The 21535-nt window shown below is 38.8% G+C and overlaps 1 protein-coding gene across 1 annotated transcript in view; it reads left to right on the top strand.

Moving 5' to 3' along the window:
- The window catches only part of kalrnb (kalirin RhoGEF kinase b), a 119057-nt gene that overhangs the window by 32931 nt on the left and 64591 nt on the right, over positions 1-21535 (top strand). Inside the window, 11 exon segments of the mRNA XM_052140801.1 lie at positions 241-363; positions 618-809; positions 4505-4636; positions 4840-5070; positions 6897-7019; positions 9232-9423; positions 9570-9742; positions 10243-10417; positions 13108-13303; positions 17234-17400; positions 18931-19050. Of these exon segments, the coding sequence (XP_051996761.1) occupies positions 241-363; positions 618-809; positions 4505-4636; positions 4840-5070; positions 6897-7019; positions 9232-9423; positions 9570-9742; positions 10243-10417; positions 13108-13303; positions 17234-17400; positions 18931-19050 (1824 nt within the window).

Raw genomic sequence — 21535 nt, 5'->3', positions numbered from 1 at the left:
GAGCAAATTTCTCCACTCTTTTCTAAATATTTATGCATAAGCAAGCATCTGGATTGGTCCGGTATTGTAATCTACAGCCCACGATCATAGATTGCTACTTTATGTACTGTATGTGTCTGAGCACTTAGAACAGGAAGCTTTTGGGACCGAACTGTCTGTGAATGTTGACCCCTCCAACACCATCCTCTCTCTCTCTCTCTCTCTCTCTCTCTCTCTCTCTCTCGCTCTCGTTCTCTATAGATGTTTGAGTGGATAGGACACAATAAAGAGCTGTTCTTGCAGTCACACACAGACATCGGCGTAAGCTACCAGCATGCAGAAGATTTGCAGACCCAGCATGACCACTTTGCCATGAACTCTATGGTAGGACATCCAGCTGTTCTAAGGGAATGCTAAAAGGAGACAGCCTTGCAGGACTATATGAAACAGCATAAATGCAGTTTCTTCTTACGAATTGAACAGTGTTATCATTCTGTCTGGCACTCTGTCTCTTTCTCTCCTCCTGACTTTTTTCCCTCTGTCTATCTCTCTCTTCTGTCTCCATGTCTTTTCACCAATGACACCCTCCCTGTCTCACTCTCTCTCTCTCCCTCTGATCTGTCTTTGATTTTTTTCAGAATGCATATGTGAACATTTCACGTATCGTCTCTGTGGCGACGCGTCTGTGTGAGGCGGGGCACTACGCAGCGGGTCAGATCCAGCAGATCTCCAGTCAGTTAGATCAGGACTGGAAGAGTTTTGCCTCAGCGCTGGAGGAGCGTAGTGCCATCCTGGCCATGTCCTCTGTGTTTCACCAGAAGTCTGAACAGGTAACAGCTGGACTGCTTAGCACCTGATTCCTACTGTTTCTGAGAACATTTACATTAAAATGCAAATCCTTTAAAGGATTAGTTCACCCAAAATGAAAATACTAATTTTTTATTTATGAATTTACTCACCTTCATGCCATCCCAGATGTGTATGACTTTCTTTCTTCTGTTAATCATAAACAAAGATTTTTTGAAAAAATTCTCAGCTCTGTTGATCCATACAATGCAAGTGAATTGTGGCTAGAACTTTGAAGCTCCAAAAAGCACATAAAGGCAGCATAAAAGTTACCCATACGACTCCAGTGGTTCAATCCATGTCTTCAGAAGTGATGTGATAGTTGTGGGTGAGAAACAGATCAAGATTTAAGTCCTGTTTTTTTTTTACTATAAATCTCCACGTTCACAAGCCCACCCAAGAGTTCTTCTTTTTTGTTTTTGGTGTCACATTCTTTAGTGCATATCGCCACCTACTGGGCAGGTAAGAGAATTTATAGAAAAGAGGACTTCTATATTGATCTGTTTCTCGCCCACACCTATCATAGCTCTGCAGAAGACATGGATTAAACCACTGGAATTGTATGGATTGCTTCTATGCTGCCTTTATGTGCTTTCTGGCCACTGTTCACATGCATTGAATGGATCAATATAGTTGAGATATTGTTCCAAAAATCTTTGTTTGTGTTCAGCAGAAGACAAAAAGTCATACACATCTGGGATAACATGAAGGTGAGTATATGATGAGAGAATTTTCATTTTGGGGGAACTCCTTAATGTTTTTATTGACTTTAGGTTGTTTCTCTGTCATTCGCTTTGATTCTAAACTTCTGTAGTGTATAATTTTTTCTCCCAAACATCCACTTACATTCAAAAACGATTTCAGTCTTTTAACATTTATTTGTCAATTGTATAACAATTTTACATAAAATTTAATTAAGTAATCTTTAAATAGTGGACACATTTACTTAAAATAAATTAGTTTGAACTTTTAAAAACGTAGTAAACCAAATGTACTGATAAGTTTTAAGTAGGGCTGTCAATCGATTAAAATTTTTTATCAAATTAATTACATGGTGTCCCGATTAATTAATCGCGATTAATCCCATTTACAAATATTTGCTGAGAAAGCCCTTCATATTAAAATAATTCAATATATAAAGATTAAACATATTAATATCAATATATAATTATACATAGTTACCTTTAAATATCTTAAAAATTATATATATACTTATAATTATATTATATATATATATATATATATATATATATATATATATATATATATATATATATATATATATATATATATATATATATATAAAATATTCAGATAATTATAATGCATTACATTCTTGTGGCAGAAGAGTTAATCATTAATAAGACCATTCAAAAAGAGGCTTTAGAAGACAATGTTTTGTTTATTACTATATTATTGATCAGAAGTCAATCATTGGCACACAGTTCACAGCAATCCATTACACAAGTGAATTTGTCAATCAGTTGGAGATTTATTATGAGGGCTTGTTTAAGGACCGTCAATGTACACCTGCGTCAAACATGCTTCTGTAGCGTCATACACACAAAATGTTTAGGTCACTGTGTCAAGTTAAATATAGTTTAATACTTAATCTTTAAACACATCTTGAGATCCCTTAGTTCGGATTTGCGCTCCATCAAGTGTTTTGAATACAAGAACGTAAAGTATGTTTGTGTTGTGTGCACTACGGTCCGGGGGCAGTGCGATTAATTGCCTTAATTATTTTAACATGTTATTTCTTGTCAAATTAATCGCACTGAATTAACACGTTAAATCGACAGGCCTAGTTTTAAGCAATACAGTTTGGTAAATGTCAAAGAAACTGCATTTGTTTTGGTATTAACAAATTGTACACATAGAAAAGTTTAGCATATTTAAATAAATCCAGATTAAACTATTTGCTTAAATATTACTTTTGCCTGGAATATTCTTTGAGTGTATATTATTACTCAAATTTCTTGCTCCAAAAATATCATAATTTTGTTTTACACGTCAATTTTTTGGCACAATGAGTTGATGGTACCACAATGGACCTTACTGGACCCCACTGTCAGAGGGCTCGGGATGATCATGTTCTCAATAAGTGTTGAAATGTGTATGTGCTCCATCATATAATATTTGATTTAATGTGCTCAGGGTAATGATGTCTTAACCATGATGGTTTCTGAATGATCTGTTTTTGCAGCTAAGTTTCCATGAAAAGTCTGTTTTGTATTGTGAACATGAGAGTATGGCTATATCATATATCAATATATTTTTTTATGTAAAATAAAAAAGTAAATGTCTTAGAAAAGGCTTAAAATCTGTCCTTGGACTCTTTGGTCCTTTTTCATTAAATCTTTCAAGAAAAGATTTTAGTCTAAGACGGACATTTTTATGTGAGCGATGGTCATTTTAATTTGAGTTGGATCATTAATGTGGGGGTGTAAATATTTGCTCTGACAACAATTATGATTCAGTTATATTCTTTACAAGACTAAATGATGCAATCCATCATGAATTCTGAAATTTGATCACAATTCAACTTGATTTAATTATTTTGGTATGATTCCTAAGAATTTTACAACTGAAAATAGGTCTGAAACATGGATTTTCATATAAAATAAAAAAATAAAAATGATCAATTTTAATCAATGCATTAGCTTTTCATTTTTGGATCAATGCATCACAATGCATCAGTGCTTTTGTTTACACTTTTACACCTATTAAGTTAACATTTTGGGCCATATTTTTAAGAGCGATATGCCTTAAACTAAGCGCTATGCGATATGTCATATTCGCAAAGTCGGTGAGTATGGACATGAAATGTTTATATTTTCATGCAAGTATGTGCTACGTCTAGGCGCAAGTTGGTGAGCAAAATTGCATGTGCAAAGAACTAATTAACTGTTTTAAGTGAAATTTAATTTGAAGGTTCTTCTCCGGTTATTGCACCGTCTGCGGCCTATTATATACTCCACATTTCCTGTCAAGCAGTTTCGACATAAATATATAATAATAAAAGACTTTGGTAGTGTAAATGGACTGTATGCAAAGCATCCCCTGTTATGTGTTGATGAACACTGCTTAGTTGATGTTATAATTTGTATTTCACCTGTTTGGCACCTTGAATAATTTAGTACAATTTCCAGTTTCCTCTCTGTGCAACTGTGGTTCCGGTTTACTAATAACTCCTTTGTCGAAATATGCACACGTAGCTAAATCATGCCTTTGATTTATGAATCCAATTTGTTTGATCATCAGCAGTTCTATCAGGAAGACTCGCAGACTTGAGTGAGATTTAAGATGACATTTATTTGATGAATATAAAACAGATAAGCGATGTCTCTCTTTGGCGTAGGCCCCATCTGGCAGTCTGAAGAAGTCGTACTCGGAACCGTCATATCCTGCCGGAGATAGGAGGCAGGGGCGAGGAGCCTACCCCACTTGCAGGACGGGACTCAACTGGTGGTGGTGGGGTGGTGGAGGTTGCCGTGTTAGCACACTCTAACAGCAATGTGTTAGATTGTGAGCAGACTTATAAAGCAATGGATTACATGTGATTGGCTAGGAATTAGCCAGCTAATGGTGCGATGATGTACAGCTGCTAGTCTTCCCGCTAGAAATAAGTTTAAGTTTTTTTTAAGTTTAAGCGGGTGTTCTCTCCCTGTGCTCTTAGTTTCTGTCCAGCATGGAGGGCTGGGTGCAGTCATGCGGTGAGAGCGGGTTGCCGACGGCAACACAGGAGCTTGAGAAGGCCATACACAACCACCAGAATCTGTACGAGCTGGTCTCCACAGCATACACAGAGGTGAGCACTGCATGAGCTAATTTATTCATTAATGTGCCATTGTGTTCCACTTTGTTTTTATTTTTCATATTTATGATTAGTTTTATTCATAAATAAAACAGTGTATATCTTTGGTTGCTCTGTCCCAAAATCTTAAGACAATATTTGAATGAAGTATTTGTTTTATCCGACTGACTAAAGCACTGTGGTGATTCTGATCTCAGGTCAGTCAGAAAGGGAAGACCCTGCTGGATGTGTTGCAGAGGCCCCAGCCGCCAGCTGACTCTGGGTCTCTCACAGCTGGGGCTGACTATAGTCAGGCAATTAGGGTTGTTCTGGAGATGGTCCATGAGGTAGTTCATCAGTATTGCAGACTAGAGGGTCTCCTGCAACACTCCAAGCTCCGACTGCACCAGAGACTGCAGCTGTGTGTGTTTCAACAAGATGTGCAACAGGTGACTTACACACACATGCATCCAGATGTACACATATACAGTATGCATGTTTTGCATAGACATGCATGCACGTATACGACTGCATACACACACATACAACACACAGAAATGCATGCACATGCACACACACACAATTATACATTAACAACAAACAGTCATGAATGAGAGCATCGGAAATATGTGACCTTAGACTCTCAACCTTTCAGCAGTTGTTTATAAATCTTTGCGTATAACGATGTTTCACCCACGACAGAACAAAATATCAAGTGCTGAGAGTATCAGATGAAGTGACACAGACTGTGACTCAAAGAACTGGCTGAGATTGCCTCAGCGTCCTCAAGGGACCTCAGTATTGTGCTTGGCCTCCAGTCAAAACCTCCAACAATACATTCCACTTCCTGTGGCCGTTGCCTTCAGGGCCTTTTGTTGTACCTTCACTGGTTCTCTGTCAGGGCTGTGTTGTTTCTTTGATGTGACTGGATCCAGGGCCTCTTTAGATAGAAATCAGGCCTACTTGGGCTTTGAGTTTGTGCACTGAATTTAAGAGCTCTGACTTCTAACTGCTGAAGCTTGGTAAACCGTTCCAAAACATCTCAATGATTTCTCTAAGACAGCAAGAAGATAAAATGGGGAGTAAATGGAGACTTTGGATAGCTCCTGCTTCTCCACTTTTTCTCCTGAGAAACAGATCTTAGTAATTTCATGTGTCTTTTCAGAAGAATTTTCAACAATGTCTCAAACTGTGACAGATTTACCAAGATGCCAAAGTCTGCTATCAAATATTAGAGATTTCAATATCAACTCCTGGACCAAACAATCTGAGCTATGCCATCAACATTAAAGGAATGGTTCACCGAAAAATTCAAATTGTCATATCATTTACTCAAGAAGAATTTCTCCACTCTTTTGGTCCATACAATACAAGTGAATGGGTGCCAAAATTTTGAAGCTTCAAAAATCACCATAAATGTAATCTATATGACTCCAGTGGTTAAATCAAATTCTCCAGAAGTGATTTGATAGATGTGGATGATAAACAGCTCAATATTTAAGTCATTTTATACTATAAATTGACCTCCTTGCTCAGTCAATCTCCACTTTCACTTTTACATTCTTCTTTTTGTGTTTTGGGGAATTCACATTCTTCATGCATATCCTACTGGGCAGGGAAAATAATTTGTAGCAAAAATGGACTCAAATATTGATCTGTTTCTCACCCACACCTATCATATCACTCCAGAAGATATGGATTAAAACACTGGAGTCTTATGGATTACTTTTATGCTGCCTTTATGTGCTTTCTGGAGCATCAACTTTTTGGAACCCATTCACTTGTGTTGTATGGACCTACAGAGCTGAAATATTCTTCTAGAAATCTTCATTTGTATTCTGCAGAAGAAAGAAAGTCATACACATCTGGGATGTGTGAGTAAATTCTAAGTGAATTTTCGTTTTTGGGTGAACTATTCTTTTAATTTGACTGCAATTGACTATTAATGTATGTCAACAATGATCTAATTGAACAGAGATACAGTACCGGTTTGTTCCACCAATGTTAGACACTGAGTGTAAACATTTAGAGACAACTTTAAGTCATTCGTAGATTGATTCCAATGAAAACTGTAACACTGGCTCTATGATTCTATCAAAACAAACAACTGTTTGTTTGAGCATCCAACCAGCCTGACATATATAAACTATCTATTTTTCCAGCCAATGTAAGATGTTTTGTGATGGTAGTGATGAAGAAATTTCATATAATTTCATATAATTTCCTTTATATTTGAAATAGACATGCATAATAATACATTTGTCTGTGTTCTCAGGTTTTGGACTGGATTGAAAACCATGGAGAGGCATTCCTCAGTAAACACACAGGAGTTGGAAAATCTGTGCACAGAGCACGAGCGCTACAAAAACGACATGACGACTTCCAGGAGGTGGCACAGGTTAGAGCGAACTCTGCTTAGTGTTGTGTGTGTGCATGCTGAGAGCAGAGGAAATGAGTTGTAGTGGTAATGTCATTCATATGGTAGTAAGATCCATTTCGGCCGATCCGATCACAAGTAGACAGCGCTCAATACAGGTGGAAATGGGGTCTAAACCATTTTGAAGATCCACTAAAGCACGGTGATTTGGGAAAATACATACAGTACAAATGAGTCAACATAGAAGTAATTAGCACTCGCCAAGAAGTTAAGTCTCATGATTTGACTGCAAATATGACATCCAAAAACACTGGAAATGCCCACTGATAATCTTTAAATACCAACCAAAGAAAATGTAATTGAGCTCTTCTCTTTTAACAATGCTGTGCAATTACAATGATGAAGACGATGACGAAGACGTGAAGATGAACCCAAGTGCTGTTTTATTATAAAATGTGATATCCAAAACAGTGTTACATTAACAATACTCCACAATGGACAATGGCAACATGAGGGCTTAAATGCATGACATGAGGGAACATAAACCAATGAACAAACAGAACTCTAAACAAGTTTCAAATGGAAGGGGGAAGTGTGCAAAAAGCCCTACCACCTAGTGAGGTCATCTTGTGACGTGGAATGAATAATAGGCCCAAATCAGATGACCTGAGTGAGCGTAGTGGGGTATAGTGGCGTTCGAGGTCAGTGATGTATGAGGGGGCAAGACCATGTAATGCTTTGAATGTTGTAAGGACAATTTTGTATTGGATACGATAGGACACAGGCAGCCAGTGTAGCCTACAAAGTATGGGAGTGATGTGAGAGGCTTTCTTTGAGTAGGTGTGAACCCTAGCTGCTCAATTCTGGATGTATTGCAGTTTGTTTAAAGTTTTAGTGGGGAGGCCAGAAAAGAGGGCATTACAATAGTCAAGTTTAGAATTAATAAAGACGTGAACAAGAGTTTCTGCATCTTTGGTGCTAAGAATGGGGCGGAGTCGCACAATCTTACGGAGATGATAGAAAGCAGGAGATGTGAGCGTGGAAAGAGATTGTGGGGTCAATGATAATGCCAAGATTACGAACAATAGAGGAGGGTCTGACCAGGACACCATTAATATCGACCAACTGATTAGGGAGACATGATAAAACACTTGGAGACCCAACTATCAGTACGTCAGTTTTATCAGTGTTGAGTTCTAGAAAATCACTGATCATCCATAAGTTGTTGTCTTTAATACATTCAGAGAGGGAACTTGTGGGGAATGGGGCAGTGTGTTTAGAGCTGATATAAAGTTGAGTGTCGTCAGCATAGCAGTGAAAGTTGAGGCCATGATGGCGAATAATATGACCTAGAGGAAGCATATAGTTGAGGAAGAGCAAAGGACCAAGTACAGAACCCTGGGGGACACCTTGAGAAATTTGATTTAAACTGATGAATAGAAATGTAGTGTTGGTGGCCAGAGAGATAAGAGATGAACCAGGACAGAGCAGTGCCTGAGATGCCAATTGCAGAGAGCAATTGTGAGTGTCAAAAGCAGAACTGATGTCTAAAAGGACCAGGAAAGTGATGGCTCCAGAGTCCGCAGCCATCAGTAGATCGTTAACAACTTTGATGAGTGCAGTCTCAGTGCTGTGTAGAGGACGAAAACCAGATTGAAAAGAGTCAAAGAGATTGTGTGTGGCCAAATAGGACAGAAGTTGAGATGCAACCTCTTTCTCCATAACTTTAGATAAATAAGGAAGATTCGAAATAGGGTGGTCATTTTTTAGATCAGTGGGGTCTGAGCCAGACTTTTTTAAAACTGGAGTGACGGCCGCAGTTTTCAGTTCTGGAGGGACTGTTGATCCTGTTGATAGGATGGGAAATAGGCACTGAGATAACAGGCAGACATTGTTTAAGCAAGACAATGGGTGCAGGATCAAGCTGGCAGGAAGTAGAATTCGAATCGCTAATTAAATCAGAAACTGTAGATTGGGTGGTGGTGGCAAAATCAGTAAAAGTGCCAATCTGGTGGTTTTTGTCTACTTTTAAGAGGGGCATGAAAATCAAGGGCATTTGAGATGGTTTGCATTTAGTGAGTATGTCAGTTGGACAGGAAAGTTTTTGATATGCAAGTTGCTGCATTATAAAGCAGCCAAACCACCACCTCTGGTTTTCAGGCAAGGTTTAGCCAGGTAATTGTCAGATGTTGTATTATATTGTCTCTGTGTCTCTCTCTCTCTCTCTTACCAGAATACTTACACTAATGCAGATAAGCTGTTGGAAGCAGCGGAGCAGCTGGCTCAGACGGGAGAGTGTGATCCTGAAGAGATTTACGCTGCGGCCCATCACCTAGAGGTCAGAGTTCAAGAGTTTGTCCGCAGGGTGGAGCAGAGGAAACTACTTCTGGATATCTCTGTGTCTTTTCACACCCACACCAAAGAGGTAGATCCATCTATCTATCTATCTGTCTATCTAGCTATCTATCTATCTGTCTGTCTGTCTGTCTGTCTTTCTATATATCTGTCTATCTACCTGCCTTATGTGTCTGTATGTGTGTATGGTCTGACTGTCTATCTTTCTGTATGTAGTTGTGGTCTTGGATGGAGGATCTGCAGAAGTCTCTGGTGGAGCCGGTGGTGAACTCTGAGTCGGTGGATGCTGTTCAGGAGCTGATCAGACAGTTTCAGCAGCAGCAGAGCAGCACGCTGGATGCCACGCTCAATGTCATCAAAGAAGGGGAGGAGCTTATTCAACACCTGCGGTGAGTTTAACAATCAGCCAATGAGTGCATTCAGAGCACATGTCTTACAGTTTCTCTATAAAAAGCGACTCTTCCATTTATAACTTCCTCTCTGGAAGTTGTTGTCATGTGGAAAAAAGCAGTATGACGAGTCTATAAAATTCTCAATGACAGAGCAGTATTTTTTGGGGGTAAAGTATTCCTTTAAGCTTTTAGAATGAAAGATGAAAGAATTTCAAAAGCCTACAATTGTTTGTTGGGCTTCTACCATTTTTATTGAGAGTAAAGAGATGACAGGGAATGATGGGGAGAAAAGGCTCATGGCTCACGTACAGTATGAGCATCCCAGCTCAATGTGATTGAAAAAGCATGCTAACTAATTATTCATTGATCCAGCAATTTTCAATTTACAGATCAATATTTAATAATATCTTTTCAGAATAATTTTTCAAGAAGTCCTTACTGTGTTGATCACTATTGATATTGATTTGTGCTTGGATGTGTTTGTGCGTGTTCAACAGGGACTCAGCACTGGCCTGTAATAAGTTACCTCATGCCAGCTCAGTAGCTCATATTGAAGGGGTTCTCCAGCAGTTGGATGAAGCTCAGGCTCATATGGAGGAGCTTTACCATGATCGCAGGATCAAACTGGACATCTTCCTGCAGCTCCGGATCTTTGAGCAGTACGCAGTGGAGGTGTGTTTGCTTGATTGCCTGAGCCTAAAATGTATATGTGGTGTACCTGATCAATGCAATGCACATTCCTGGACAGCTGATCAATGACTGAATTAAGTATTGCTGGATATCATACAAGAAATAGAACATATTGTAGTAACACTTTACAATAAGGTTCCATTTATTAACATGAGCTAACAATAAACTATACTTTTACAGCATTTATTAATGTTGGTTAATGTTAATTTCAACATATACTAATTGTAATGAATGAAGGCAGACGAGGAGAGCGGATCTAAATGCAGACTTACTTTACTGATTAAGCAAACAAACAAACAAACAAACAAACACAAAGGAAAAACCCTCAATGGGGAAAGAAACATAAAACTAGAAAAACACGGGCAGGGGAAACATACCAGGCTAACAACAACATTCAACAATAGACAAGGACTGAACCAAAAACCAGGGTATAAATACATGAACATAGGAAAAGGGGCCAATGAACAAACAGAACTCAAACAAGATAACAAGGTGATAAACAGAAGCAAAATGGCAAATAAACGAGGGCAGGTGCAAACAATGAACGTGAACACGAAAGCTAACAAAGAGACTATGGAGTTACACAAGGGACAAAAGTAAGGAGTGCAAAAGTGACAAAAATGGCAAACAAAAGGGCAACAGTGAAACAAGACAAGGTAAACATAACACTAATACATTTTTAAAACCAAAAGTATTTTTTAACATTAGCTAAAGCACTATGAACCAACACGACCTAACAATGAACAATTGCATTTTTATTAACTAACATTTAGATAAATAAATGCTGTTCAAAATATTTTGTTCATTTGTTGTTTGTTAATTATATATAATGCATTAACTAATGTTTAACTAAGTGTTACCCATAATATTTATGATTGTTTACTCCTTGTTTGATATGGAAATTATTGCAAATACTGGATATAGCATATACATTATACATATATATATATATATATGCTCAAATGTAGTTCACTCTCAGTGGGGCGCGTGGTGAGTTGTGCGTGAATGCCGCAGAGAATAGAGTGAAGTCTCCACACGCGCTAGGTCTCCGCAGTAATTACACTATGTGCGAATTGACTGTCTCAGACACGGAGGCAACTGAGATCCGTCCTCCACCATCCGGATTGAGGCGAGTCACTACGCCAGACTTGGAGCACATTGTGAATTGGGCATTTCAAATTGGGGAGAAAAGAGGAGGAAAAAATAAAATAAAAATGTAATTTGAAATTTTTTGTGAAATTGCGTAAATCTTAAAAATAGTATTTTTTAGCATTCCTCTTTTGGACATGTTTTCCAGAACATCAAAGTTATCTTAAGTAGGCTAAAGTTAAAAGGATTGTTCACACAAAAGTGAAAATTTATTATCATCCGAACAAACCAGTTAATTAAAATTAATCAGACTTTCTTATGAATGCCTTTGATTCGGCTCCTGGCATAGTGTGCCTGTTAACAAGGGTTCTGAATGCATCGTGAAAATATGCCCATTGTACAAAGTAGCCTGACAGGAACAAAACGGGGCACCTTCCACACCTGACATGAAATTATTCAAATTCCAAGACATTTTCCCATTCAAAATTTCATAAAAACAACCCTATACAGTCTTTATACAGTATATCTGCACGTGTTTGTGTATGTCATTTTGTAACACTGAATGTTTGAATCTTCTGTCAGTTTAGTGGGTGCTGTTTTGCTATATAAACATGGATATGTGTATAATAAGTACATTCTGACAGACTATTTACCCTCTTGTGTGTGCCCCAAAGGGGAATCGAGAATAAGCCACTCATAGAAAAATGACACTCAATATGGCGGCTGTATGAATAGAAGTCGTGACATTCAGTTAAAAGAGCATGTTGCCTTGTTCATAGTGTATTACTCTACTTGTATGCCTGTTACCTATATAGAACATAGATGGGTGTTAGAAAGATGGCTGCCGGTGAACTGACTTGTCTTAAAGTTGCACTCTGCATTGCATTAATAGGTAATGATGGTATAATATGGACCTTATTCGTGGTTGCGACATTTGATTTTTGGTCAGAACTCTTAGCACCTTCTAAAGAAATGAATATTCATTTTAAATATAAATGTATAAAATTATGACCACTCATGTCATATCGGTAACCTCATAAAAGCTCATTTATTCTACATGGAGAGGGTCCATTCATGGGGACAGCCATGTTAGCATCACATGACCAGCTGAAAACTACTCGATTAATCTCATTAACTGCCCTGTTATTGGATGCTTTCATTCATGGATTAAATTAATCCTGGTTTACTGTGCATATTGAATTTCTATGATGGCATTGGTATCTGAAAACTTTTGATTTTGAATGATGCTGCATCCAGGCCACAAGGTGTCAGTGTAAGCCACTAGTTTTCTGCTGTTTTCTTTGTATATTACATTTGTGTTTGTGGTTACACTTTTTTATGTGTCCCTTTTACAGTGTAATTAAACAAGTAATTACTAATTATTACTAATTAACAACATTATGGTTAGGGTTGGGGTTATGTTTTGGTTTAGGGTTAGCTGCTTGTAATTACACATATTTGAATGTTACAATAAATGCATGTAATATGTGTAACAAGGACACATTAAAATAATGTTTTACTGTGTGTTTTTTGTCTGTGTACTTCATAAGTGTAATCTGGTAATCTCTGCCGTCTTTCTGTAGGTAATGGGTGAGCTTGACGCTTGGAAACAGGATTTGATGCGACAGGCATCTGACTTTAACACAGAAGAACTCACATTGGCTGAACAGAGACTCCACAGACACAATGAGCGGAAAATCGCCATGAACAGCATGACCTTTGAGGTCATACAGCAGGGACAAGACCTCCACCAGTACATCATGGAGGTCCAGGCTTCAGGTGAGGAACTGCACAGAGATCCTCAAGCTATAAAGACAGAGGAATATACATAGGAATAAGAGAGGGTCATCATTTCATCTAAAAGCTGCGATCAGTGTGTTGTTGTTTTTCCTCCCCTTTTTCTCCCCAATTCCCAATGCGCTCTATGTCCTCGTGGTGGCTTAGTGACTCAGTCCGGGTGGCGGAGGACGAATCTCAGTTTCCTCCGCGTCTGAGACAGTCAATCCGCGCATTTTATCACGTGGCTTGTTGAGCGCATCACCACAGAGACATAGCGTGCCTGGAGGCTTCATGCTATTCTCTGCAGCATCCATGCACAACTCAACACACGCCACACTGAGAGCGAACCACATTATAGCGACCACGCGGAGGTTACCCCATATGACTCTACCCTCCCTAGCAACCGCGCCAATATGGTTGCTTAGGAGACCTGCCTGGAGTCACTCAGCACACCCTGGATTTGAACTTGTGACTCCTGGGTTGGTAGTACGATCAGTGTTTTAACCCGTTTGGCAATTGTTGCCATTTGTTGGTGTTTGTTTACACCATCTGAACATGTTGAATCTGCGTTTGTCGGTCATTCCAACAAACCCTGAAATAATCTGACTTGATCACGACCTGTTGTCATGAAGATGAGGTCATTTTCCGTCCCATCTCTATGGAGACAAAAGTGTGCGAGTGCCTTAGTGGACAATGCTACTTATTTAATCAAGTACCACTAATACTAATATAAAAAGAAAAATAATCACAATGAATCGTTAATCATGTTGTTGTTGTTTTTGGAGTTGTTAACACACTCTTTTCCATTTTTAAGGAAAGAAAACTAAATAATATCATAATAACATAATAATACACCATGTCTTGAAACTAGAAACATGAAACTAGACATCCTCTGCCCAGTTTCAGTATGCTAATGCAAAACTATTCATGCTGTCCCAGAACGCATAGATTAAGTAAAGCTGACAACACTTTTTTTTAAGTTGAATCAACTCAGTTGAGGAAGTTCCCTTGCTTACATAAATCTTTTGAGTAATATGAACATGGGACAATTGAGTAAAACGTAAATCCACTTTTGGTGCTCCTGATTAGGACATGGAGTAAACACACAAACTAGTCTTTAGAGCCTGTTCAGACCAAACATGTTCTTGTGCTAAACAAAAATGGAACAGTACCCAACTGTTTTAATAGCCGACGTTCTTTTTAACCCAACATAGTGTGTAAAAAACACAGTGCTCCGGCATGAGACGCTAAAAACAGCGAGATCCCACTCAGCGTTCAAAGTGCATGTTTACAGACTGTAGAAAAACTGTTAAAAAAATTGTAGATTGATGCAAAAAGCATTCAGTTTGAACTGCCCATTTAGACTGGTCAATATACAGATACTCGGACAGATAGCCTGATAGAACAGGAAAAGTGTTTGCTAAGATCTAATGTAGGGGCCGTTGAGAGATGGAAAGAACGCCGGAGTGATGATGAGTTAGTGTTCAGTGGAGAGATAAAAGAGTGTGAATCAGCCTCCGTGCTCTGTTGCGCTTTATAGACCGTTACTATGGACACAACAGTGAAAACCTGCTACACACATTACGAGCTGTCTTAGATGTGTGTGGTGAAAGAGGAAGGGAGAGAAATTAAGGGATGGATTGGAATGTGTGGAAGGATGTTGGAGGGTGGTATTTTTCCTCAATACTGGGATTTTGGAATCTCTCCTAGCATTATCGGGGTGAGCTTGCTATGGAAACCCCTCTTACTTCCCCTATACCAAGTGACAAGGCCATCATTTTAGGATTGCCGTGGACACACTCTACCACTCTTGATCGTTTTGCCGTCTACTGCATAGGGCCGACCTGTCACTAACACATTACCCATTCCCATGGGAACCGACTCCAGCGGACCGCTGTGGTGTTGCCTTGGAGACTACCCATGGGCAGGTAGCTGAGGATAAGTGGGGTGATGTAAGGGTTAGTAGAATGAGGTGTAAATCTCTGTCTCTCGTGCACATGATTAGACGCCGGTCGCCTCTGTCACGCGCTCCTGCAGTTGTATACATGCAAATGCATGTATGACCGGCTGGGCAGTTGGGACATTCCATCACATGCTCGCCTGTCTGACACATTCCCTCCTCACATCCCATAATAACTGATCACTGAGATTACAGAGACCGAGACCTAAAGCATAGTTCAAAACACAGCGCCCCCTGCTGGACTGAGGAAAAAACATATCCTCTAGAAAAGATGTAATCTATGGTTGTCTAAAGGAGAGTTTTTGATTTGTTTTTTGACCCATTAGATAATAAACTGTACACACACTTAAATTAATAGTTCATCCAAAAATGAAAATTCCTAATGACGCTCCAAACCTTTAAGACTCTCTTTTTTTTTTACCCGCAACTGTGAATTTTTAAGAAGTCTTAACAGGTTTATTTGCCATAATTTAAATGAATAGGGATTCCAGTCTGTCAAGCTCAACAATGAAAAAGTAATTTACAGAGTAAATGTCATCAATAGGATTTATGCACTATATTCCAAGTCTTCTGAAGTGACACTTTGCATGTAAACAGAACTAAATGTAAGATGTTGCTCACTCTCCAATCAAATTCACTACAGAAACTGCCTTACTTAGGGTGACCAATGACTTATTGATTGAGGAGGATGCTAGAGTTTGCTCCATTGTAGTGTTGCTTGATCATTCATTTAACTGATACATTGAAGAGATGGGTGAGAATATCTGGGGTGGCTTTAGACTGGTTTGTTTTCTACTTGTCGAATAGGAAATTTGTAGTGTCGGTTGGAGATGAGATGTCCTCCTCTTCAAAAATGGATTGTGGCGTTCCGCAAGGATCCCTGTAAAGGCCAATATTGTTTTCACTATATATGTTACGCTTGGTTCTGTGATTCAAAAATACAATATAAATATTCATTGATATGTGGATGACCTGCAGTTGTATTTTTTGTTTAATTTAAATGTGCTTCAAGCTTGTATTGCAGATATAAAAATGTTTATGACATTTAATTTCCTTCAGTTTAATACTGATAAAACAGTTGTTAGAATCTGTCATGATAAAATAAAAAGTCAGATTGAGTCAGCACTTAATCAGGTGGTCCCAAATATGCAGTGGGTTGGGAAAAATGTGTGCATCTGTTTTGATACAAATGTACATTTTGAATATCATGTCAGGAAGTTAGTTATGTCTTGTTTTTTATCAGTTTCATGTAACATTTCTAAAGCGAGACATGTCTTGAGTGTAAGGGAGACAGATAAGCTTATACACATGCTTTTATTTCATCCTGCTCTGATTATTTTAATGCCCTGTTTTCAACTTTAAATCAATCCACTTTACCACAGCTACAATCAGTGCAAAATGCTACAGCTTCAAATCATATTACTCCAGTTTTAGCTTCTTTGTATTGGTTTACCAATTACAAAATTGTATTAATTACATATAAGGCATTACATGGTTTGGCGGCAGAATATTTAGCAGAATTTTAAGACCTTATGAAACAGTTAGACCTCTTTGATCTTCTTTTCGTGAACTGTTGGCTGTTCCAAGATCCAGATACAAAACTAAAGGTGGCTGAAATATTAGATCTGCTGAATCTGTGTCTGTTTTTTTAAGTCTTTATTATTATATGAATGTGTTGTGTTTAACTGGGTGTGTTTTAATTGCATGTTTTGTGAAGCACTTTGTGCTAAATCGCTCAAAGGTACGGTAAAAAATAATGTTATTATTAGTTATTAAATTATGCTAGTAAAGAAAAGTGCTTAAATCAAAAATGGCAGCTACATCGATAGCATCACACCTCTTGGTTCTCATCACGTCTTGTTATCAAACCTGCAACATGAGGCCATGACGTTTGGTCACAAGACACGGTGAGATACATATGAACAACATTGATGTTTATGTACCTACGTATGTATGTGTGAACTGTTTAGGTATGGAGCTTACTGGAGAGAAAGACGTCGACTTGGCGGCTAGAGTTCTAGAGCTTCTGGAGTTTTTGAATGAAAAACAGCATGAGTTGGAATTGAGCTCCGAACACACACACAAACGTCTGGAGCAGTGCCTGCAGCTAAGACACCTGCAGGCAGAGGTCAAACAGGTGTGTTTACTTGCAATGTTATGCTATATCTCAATTAGGTCTTGCACGATTACTAATTTTTACAAGTTGACTAGTTAATACATCCCAGTGTTATATGTGTGTGTGTGTGCATGTGTGTGTTTGTGTGTGTGTGTGTGTGTGCGCATGCGCGTGCGTGTGTGTGTGTGTGCGTGCGTGTGTGTGTGTGTGTGTGTGTGTGTGGTTGTTTTTATCATTATTATTTCATGCACATTTATATCACTATACTTTGTGTTATTTTACCTTGGCATTGGTTTAAAAAATGTTTAGCGTTGCTCAGATGAAGTTTCAAGAGTACAGGCTACAAGAGTCCTTCCCAAGAATTATATCCCAAAAGCAGTCTATTTTGCAACCAAAATCCCTTTAATATCCATAAAAATTAAGATGCTGCATAAAAAAGGGACTTTTAACTATAAAAAAAAGCTCTAAATACATTGTAGGCTGTTATTTTGAAATGACAGAGACTTGGCTCTGTTACAATACTCTATATGTTATTATTTATGGGTTTATTGATGAGGAGTAAAAAAAAGTATCATTAACTATCAGCATGGATTTTTGCCAATAACCAATAGTTTTAAAAAGCTACTATCTGTATTGATTAATCAGTAAAACCGATATATCAGTCGACCTCTAATTCCAAAAATATTTTTGCCATGACAGTTTATTAAACTTACTAACAGAAGGATTGTCCTCCTGCTGTCTGAACATTTGAAGTAATTTCATCCTTGACTGGTCGACACAGACACATCGACAAGTGGCATAACTAATAGACTAATCGATGCAACTGCTAATCTCAATTCATGATCATAGGATCCCTGTTTGAAACCACCCTCATAATGTTATGAGGCATGTCTGTTCCTGTGACTTCTATATTCAGAAATGAAGCCTGAGCTTTACTGCAGTCCAAAATTCTGTCTGATGCTATTCGCCCTGAGTACAAGTGCCAGCTAATTGCCTTTATCTTTGACACTTTGAGTCACACACACACACACATACACACACACACACACACACACACTCTCATATCCAGACTTGCAGTGCGTGGGGGCAGATTGCAGCCCTGCTTTTCAGAAAAATGAATCCGTCAAATCACTTGCACTATTTTACAGACAGCACTGGATTCTTATTGTTCTCAATAATTCTTATTCTTGTATTTCATTTATATCTATTATATCTTGCTTCTATATGTACTCTCTTGCACATTGATTATGTTAGAAGTTGAATGTTAATGTATACAGTGTTACATAACATGGGATGGTGGAATCCCACCAGCTCAGCTTTAATGTTGCAGCACCCTGCTGTCATACATTGAAATGTGGCTTATTATCGGTCTTATAATGCTACTGCATGACACATACATTGGTATAAATAAATATTTGATAAAGAAATCTATAAGTTTCCTCCCTATTTCTAGAAGCATTTCACAAGTGGTGTCAGAATATTGGATTCCACTGTATGACTTATTTGCATACGTGTGCATGTGCATTAACATGCATGTACTGCTATGTGCAGGTGTTGGGTTGGATCCGTAATGGCGAGTCTATGCTGACAGCAAGCACAACAAATGCTGGTTCCCTGTCTGAGGCGGAGCAACTTCAGAGAGAGCACGAGCAGTTCCAGCTTGCCATTGAGGTACACACACACACATGTTCCTTGATGACCTCAACAAGGGGCAGCTTACAATGCTGCATATACTTTAATGTGAACATTAATATTGAATACAGTACCGCCAATCCCAATAAGCAGACTACGCAGTCTGCATAGGGCACCAACTCCCCTATGGGGGCACCATCTTACCCTAGGAGGGCACCAGAAAGTCCACTGGCTGCCCTTACTCACACGTTATATGTTGTTCAAGGACCCGAAAGCAGCTGTGGAACACGGTTGACTGCTTTGAGCTCATATCACGCGAACCATAGAAACCCACCCCCACCCCACGTCCACATGGAACTCTGCGTAGGGGATCAAAATTAAATATTAAAACTTGTGTTAACAAGAACCTACAATTAGGAAATCATATTTCTGCTTTGCCAGGATAATATCAAACATATCATTTAACACTGCAGGAGGATACGGACACATTTTGAGGGGTGTGAGTGTGGCTTATGATTGCAAAAATTGCCGCCCACATAGTTGTAGTCTATCGTACAAAGAGGTTGAACTGGTCTATAAATTATTTCCCTCTACCCCCACCATCATATTCATCTAAAGGATGGCATGACAAAGAGCTCACTTGATTTTTTTCCAAAACAATTACTCAGCAAATTTATGAGCAGTAAAAGGCGCATTACCCCAAAATGAAGACTGAGTTTTAATTCAGTAAATTGCTGCATGTAACGACAGCCTCCCTTAATATAAGGAAGTCAGCGTTGAGTATCGGCCAAAATGTCCTTTCTGCCAAATATAAGCGAGCCAAGATGTTTAAATTATCTATAGCACTCAAACTTTTTTTTGGTGCTGAATCCAGTGTTTCTTAGGGTGCTTTCACAGTCCGAGAGGTTTGCATGAAAAATTGGTAATGGGAAAGCTGTCATGTGGTGCGGTTTGTGCACCGCTGTACCGAACCCAAGGCTACCTGTAGGAGGTGGTCTGAGTTCGGTTGCAATGGAACTGTAGCGCGATTCGCGTGAATGTGAAAGCAACTTGGACTCGGGTGTGCACTCATTTAGGAAGTAAAGTAACCTGCACATGCGTTTTAGCCGACGACGACATCATTAGTTTCGACAACACACAAGGATCCACACATTCTTGAAAGTCCCAAAAAAGTAATGACATACAAGTACAATCAACACTATAAATACTGTCTGTCTATCTGTCTGCCTGTCTATCTAGCGATACACCTTATAAATACTATATATAAATACTATGATAGGTTGTAAATATAGGGTATAATAGGTGATGACATTGGCGATAACTTCACCTTGGACACGAACGTAAGTGTGCAGTGTAAACAAAGATGTAAATTAATTCCTTGTAATCAGCTGTCTTCTCAAAAAACACCATTTGTGAGCAGAAGCAAGCCGCTTTCCCCTGGACATCTGATGAGTTACGCCATGAAGCACACATATACGCTGTTGTCGTTCACTCTGCTGTGTGTAATGGCACCAAAATAACAAAAACGAAATGTATGATGAGTCGCGTTGTGTTCACCATGCTTGTTTGTGATGATGGAAGATGAACGCAAATGGACCAAGGTTTGATAGAATCAAGTGAGTGTGAAACCAGACCAACGCTGCGGGAGGAACCGGGAACAATCGCACTTGAAATTGGACCGCAGCAAACATGCCCAGTGTGAAAGCCCCCTTAGTCAAAACCAGACTGATTACTCTTTGAATTCAGTGACAGCAGTTCAAAAGTTCAGCTGCTGAAATCGGTCTGTACTTACCGAAATTCAAACGGCTGCCCCCAGTGGTCGAAGCTGGAAGTGTTGTTAAAAGAATAGGCACATGTGAACCCCAGTTCGTGCATGAAATGTCCACAGAGTGGCGCCAAAAGTGAGTTTTAATTATAAATGATTTAATACAGTAAAGAGTAATGCATATTTTATTAACCCTACTCCCTAACCCGAACTTCAACCCTAAACCTAACCATCAGTGGGGGTAAAAATTAAATTTTAGAGTGAAAATGCAACCTGATGAATCCATGAAACCAAAACCACTGTCAATGTGCTATTAGTAGCACCACAGGGAAAGGTGATCACATGGGGGATGACACTTGTCAGTAGTTTGGCTGAATTGGGTCAATGTCAGGGTATTTGAACATTTGGAAGCAACATATTAATTTTCTTGTGTGATCATGTTGGACAAACCAAGGACACTTGAAAAACTTGCCTTTAGAGAACATAATTTCTTACCTTTTTTGTCAGTGTCCTTAGTCTTTGCTATTTACATGATCCAGGTTTGAAATTGCATTTCTACATGTAATTGTTTTACATATTTGTACATGTAAAACAATTCTGCATGTAATTCAGACCGTAAGTTAAATTCATCAGGCATGTGCTCTTATGAATACACCAGGCTGTGATTCACTGGTGATCGAGTTGGCATGAATGGCATGCCGTTGCACTGATCTCATCTTAATTGATCTCCTAAAGAGCCCATCCGTACACCTCAAGAAT

The sequence above is a fragment of the Xyrauchen texanus genome, chromosome 13 (genome assembly GCF_025860055.1).
Source record: "Xyrauchen texanus isolate HMW12.3.18 chromosome 13, RBS_HiC_50CHRs, whole genome shotgun sequence".
NCBI classification, from domain to species: Eukaryota; Metazoa; Chordata; class Actinopteri; order Cypriniformes; family Catostomidae; genus Xyrauchen; species Xyrauchen texanus.
This window is presented reverse-complemented; position numbering and strand designations above follow the sequence as displayed.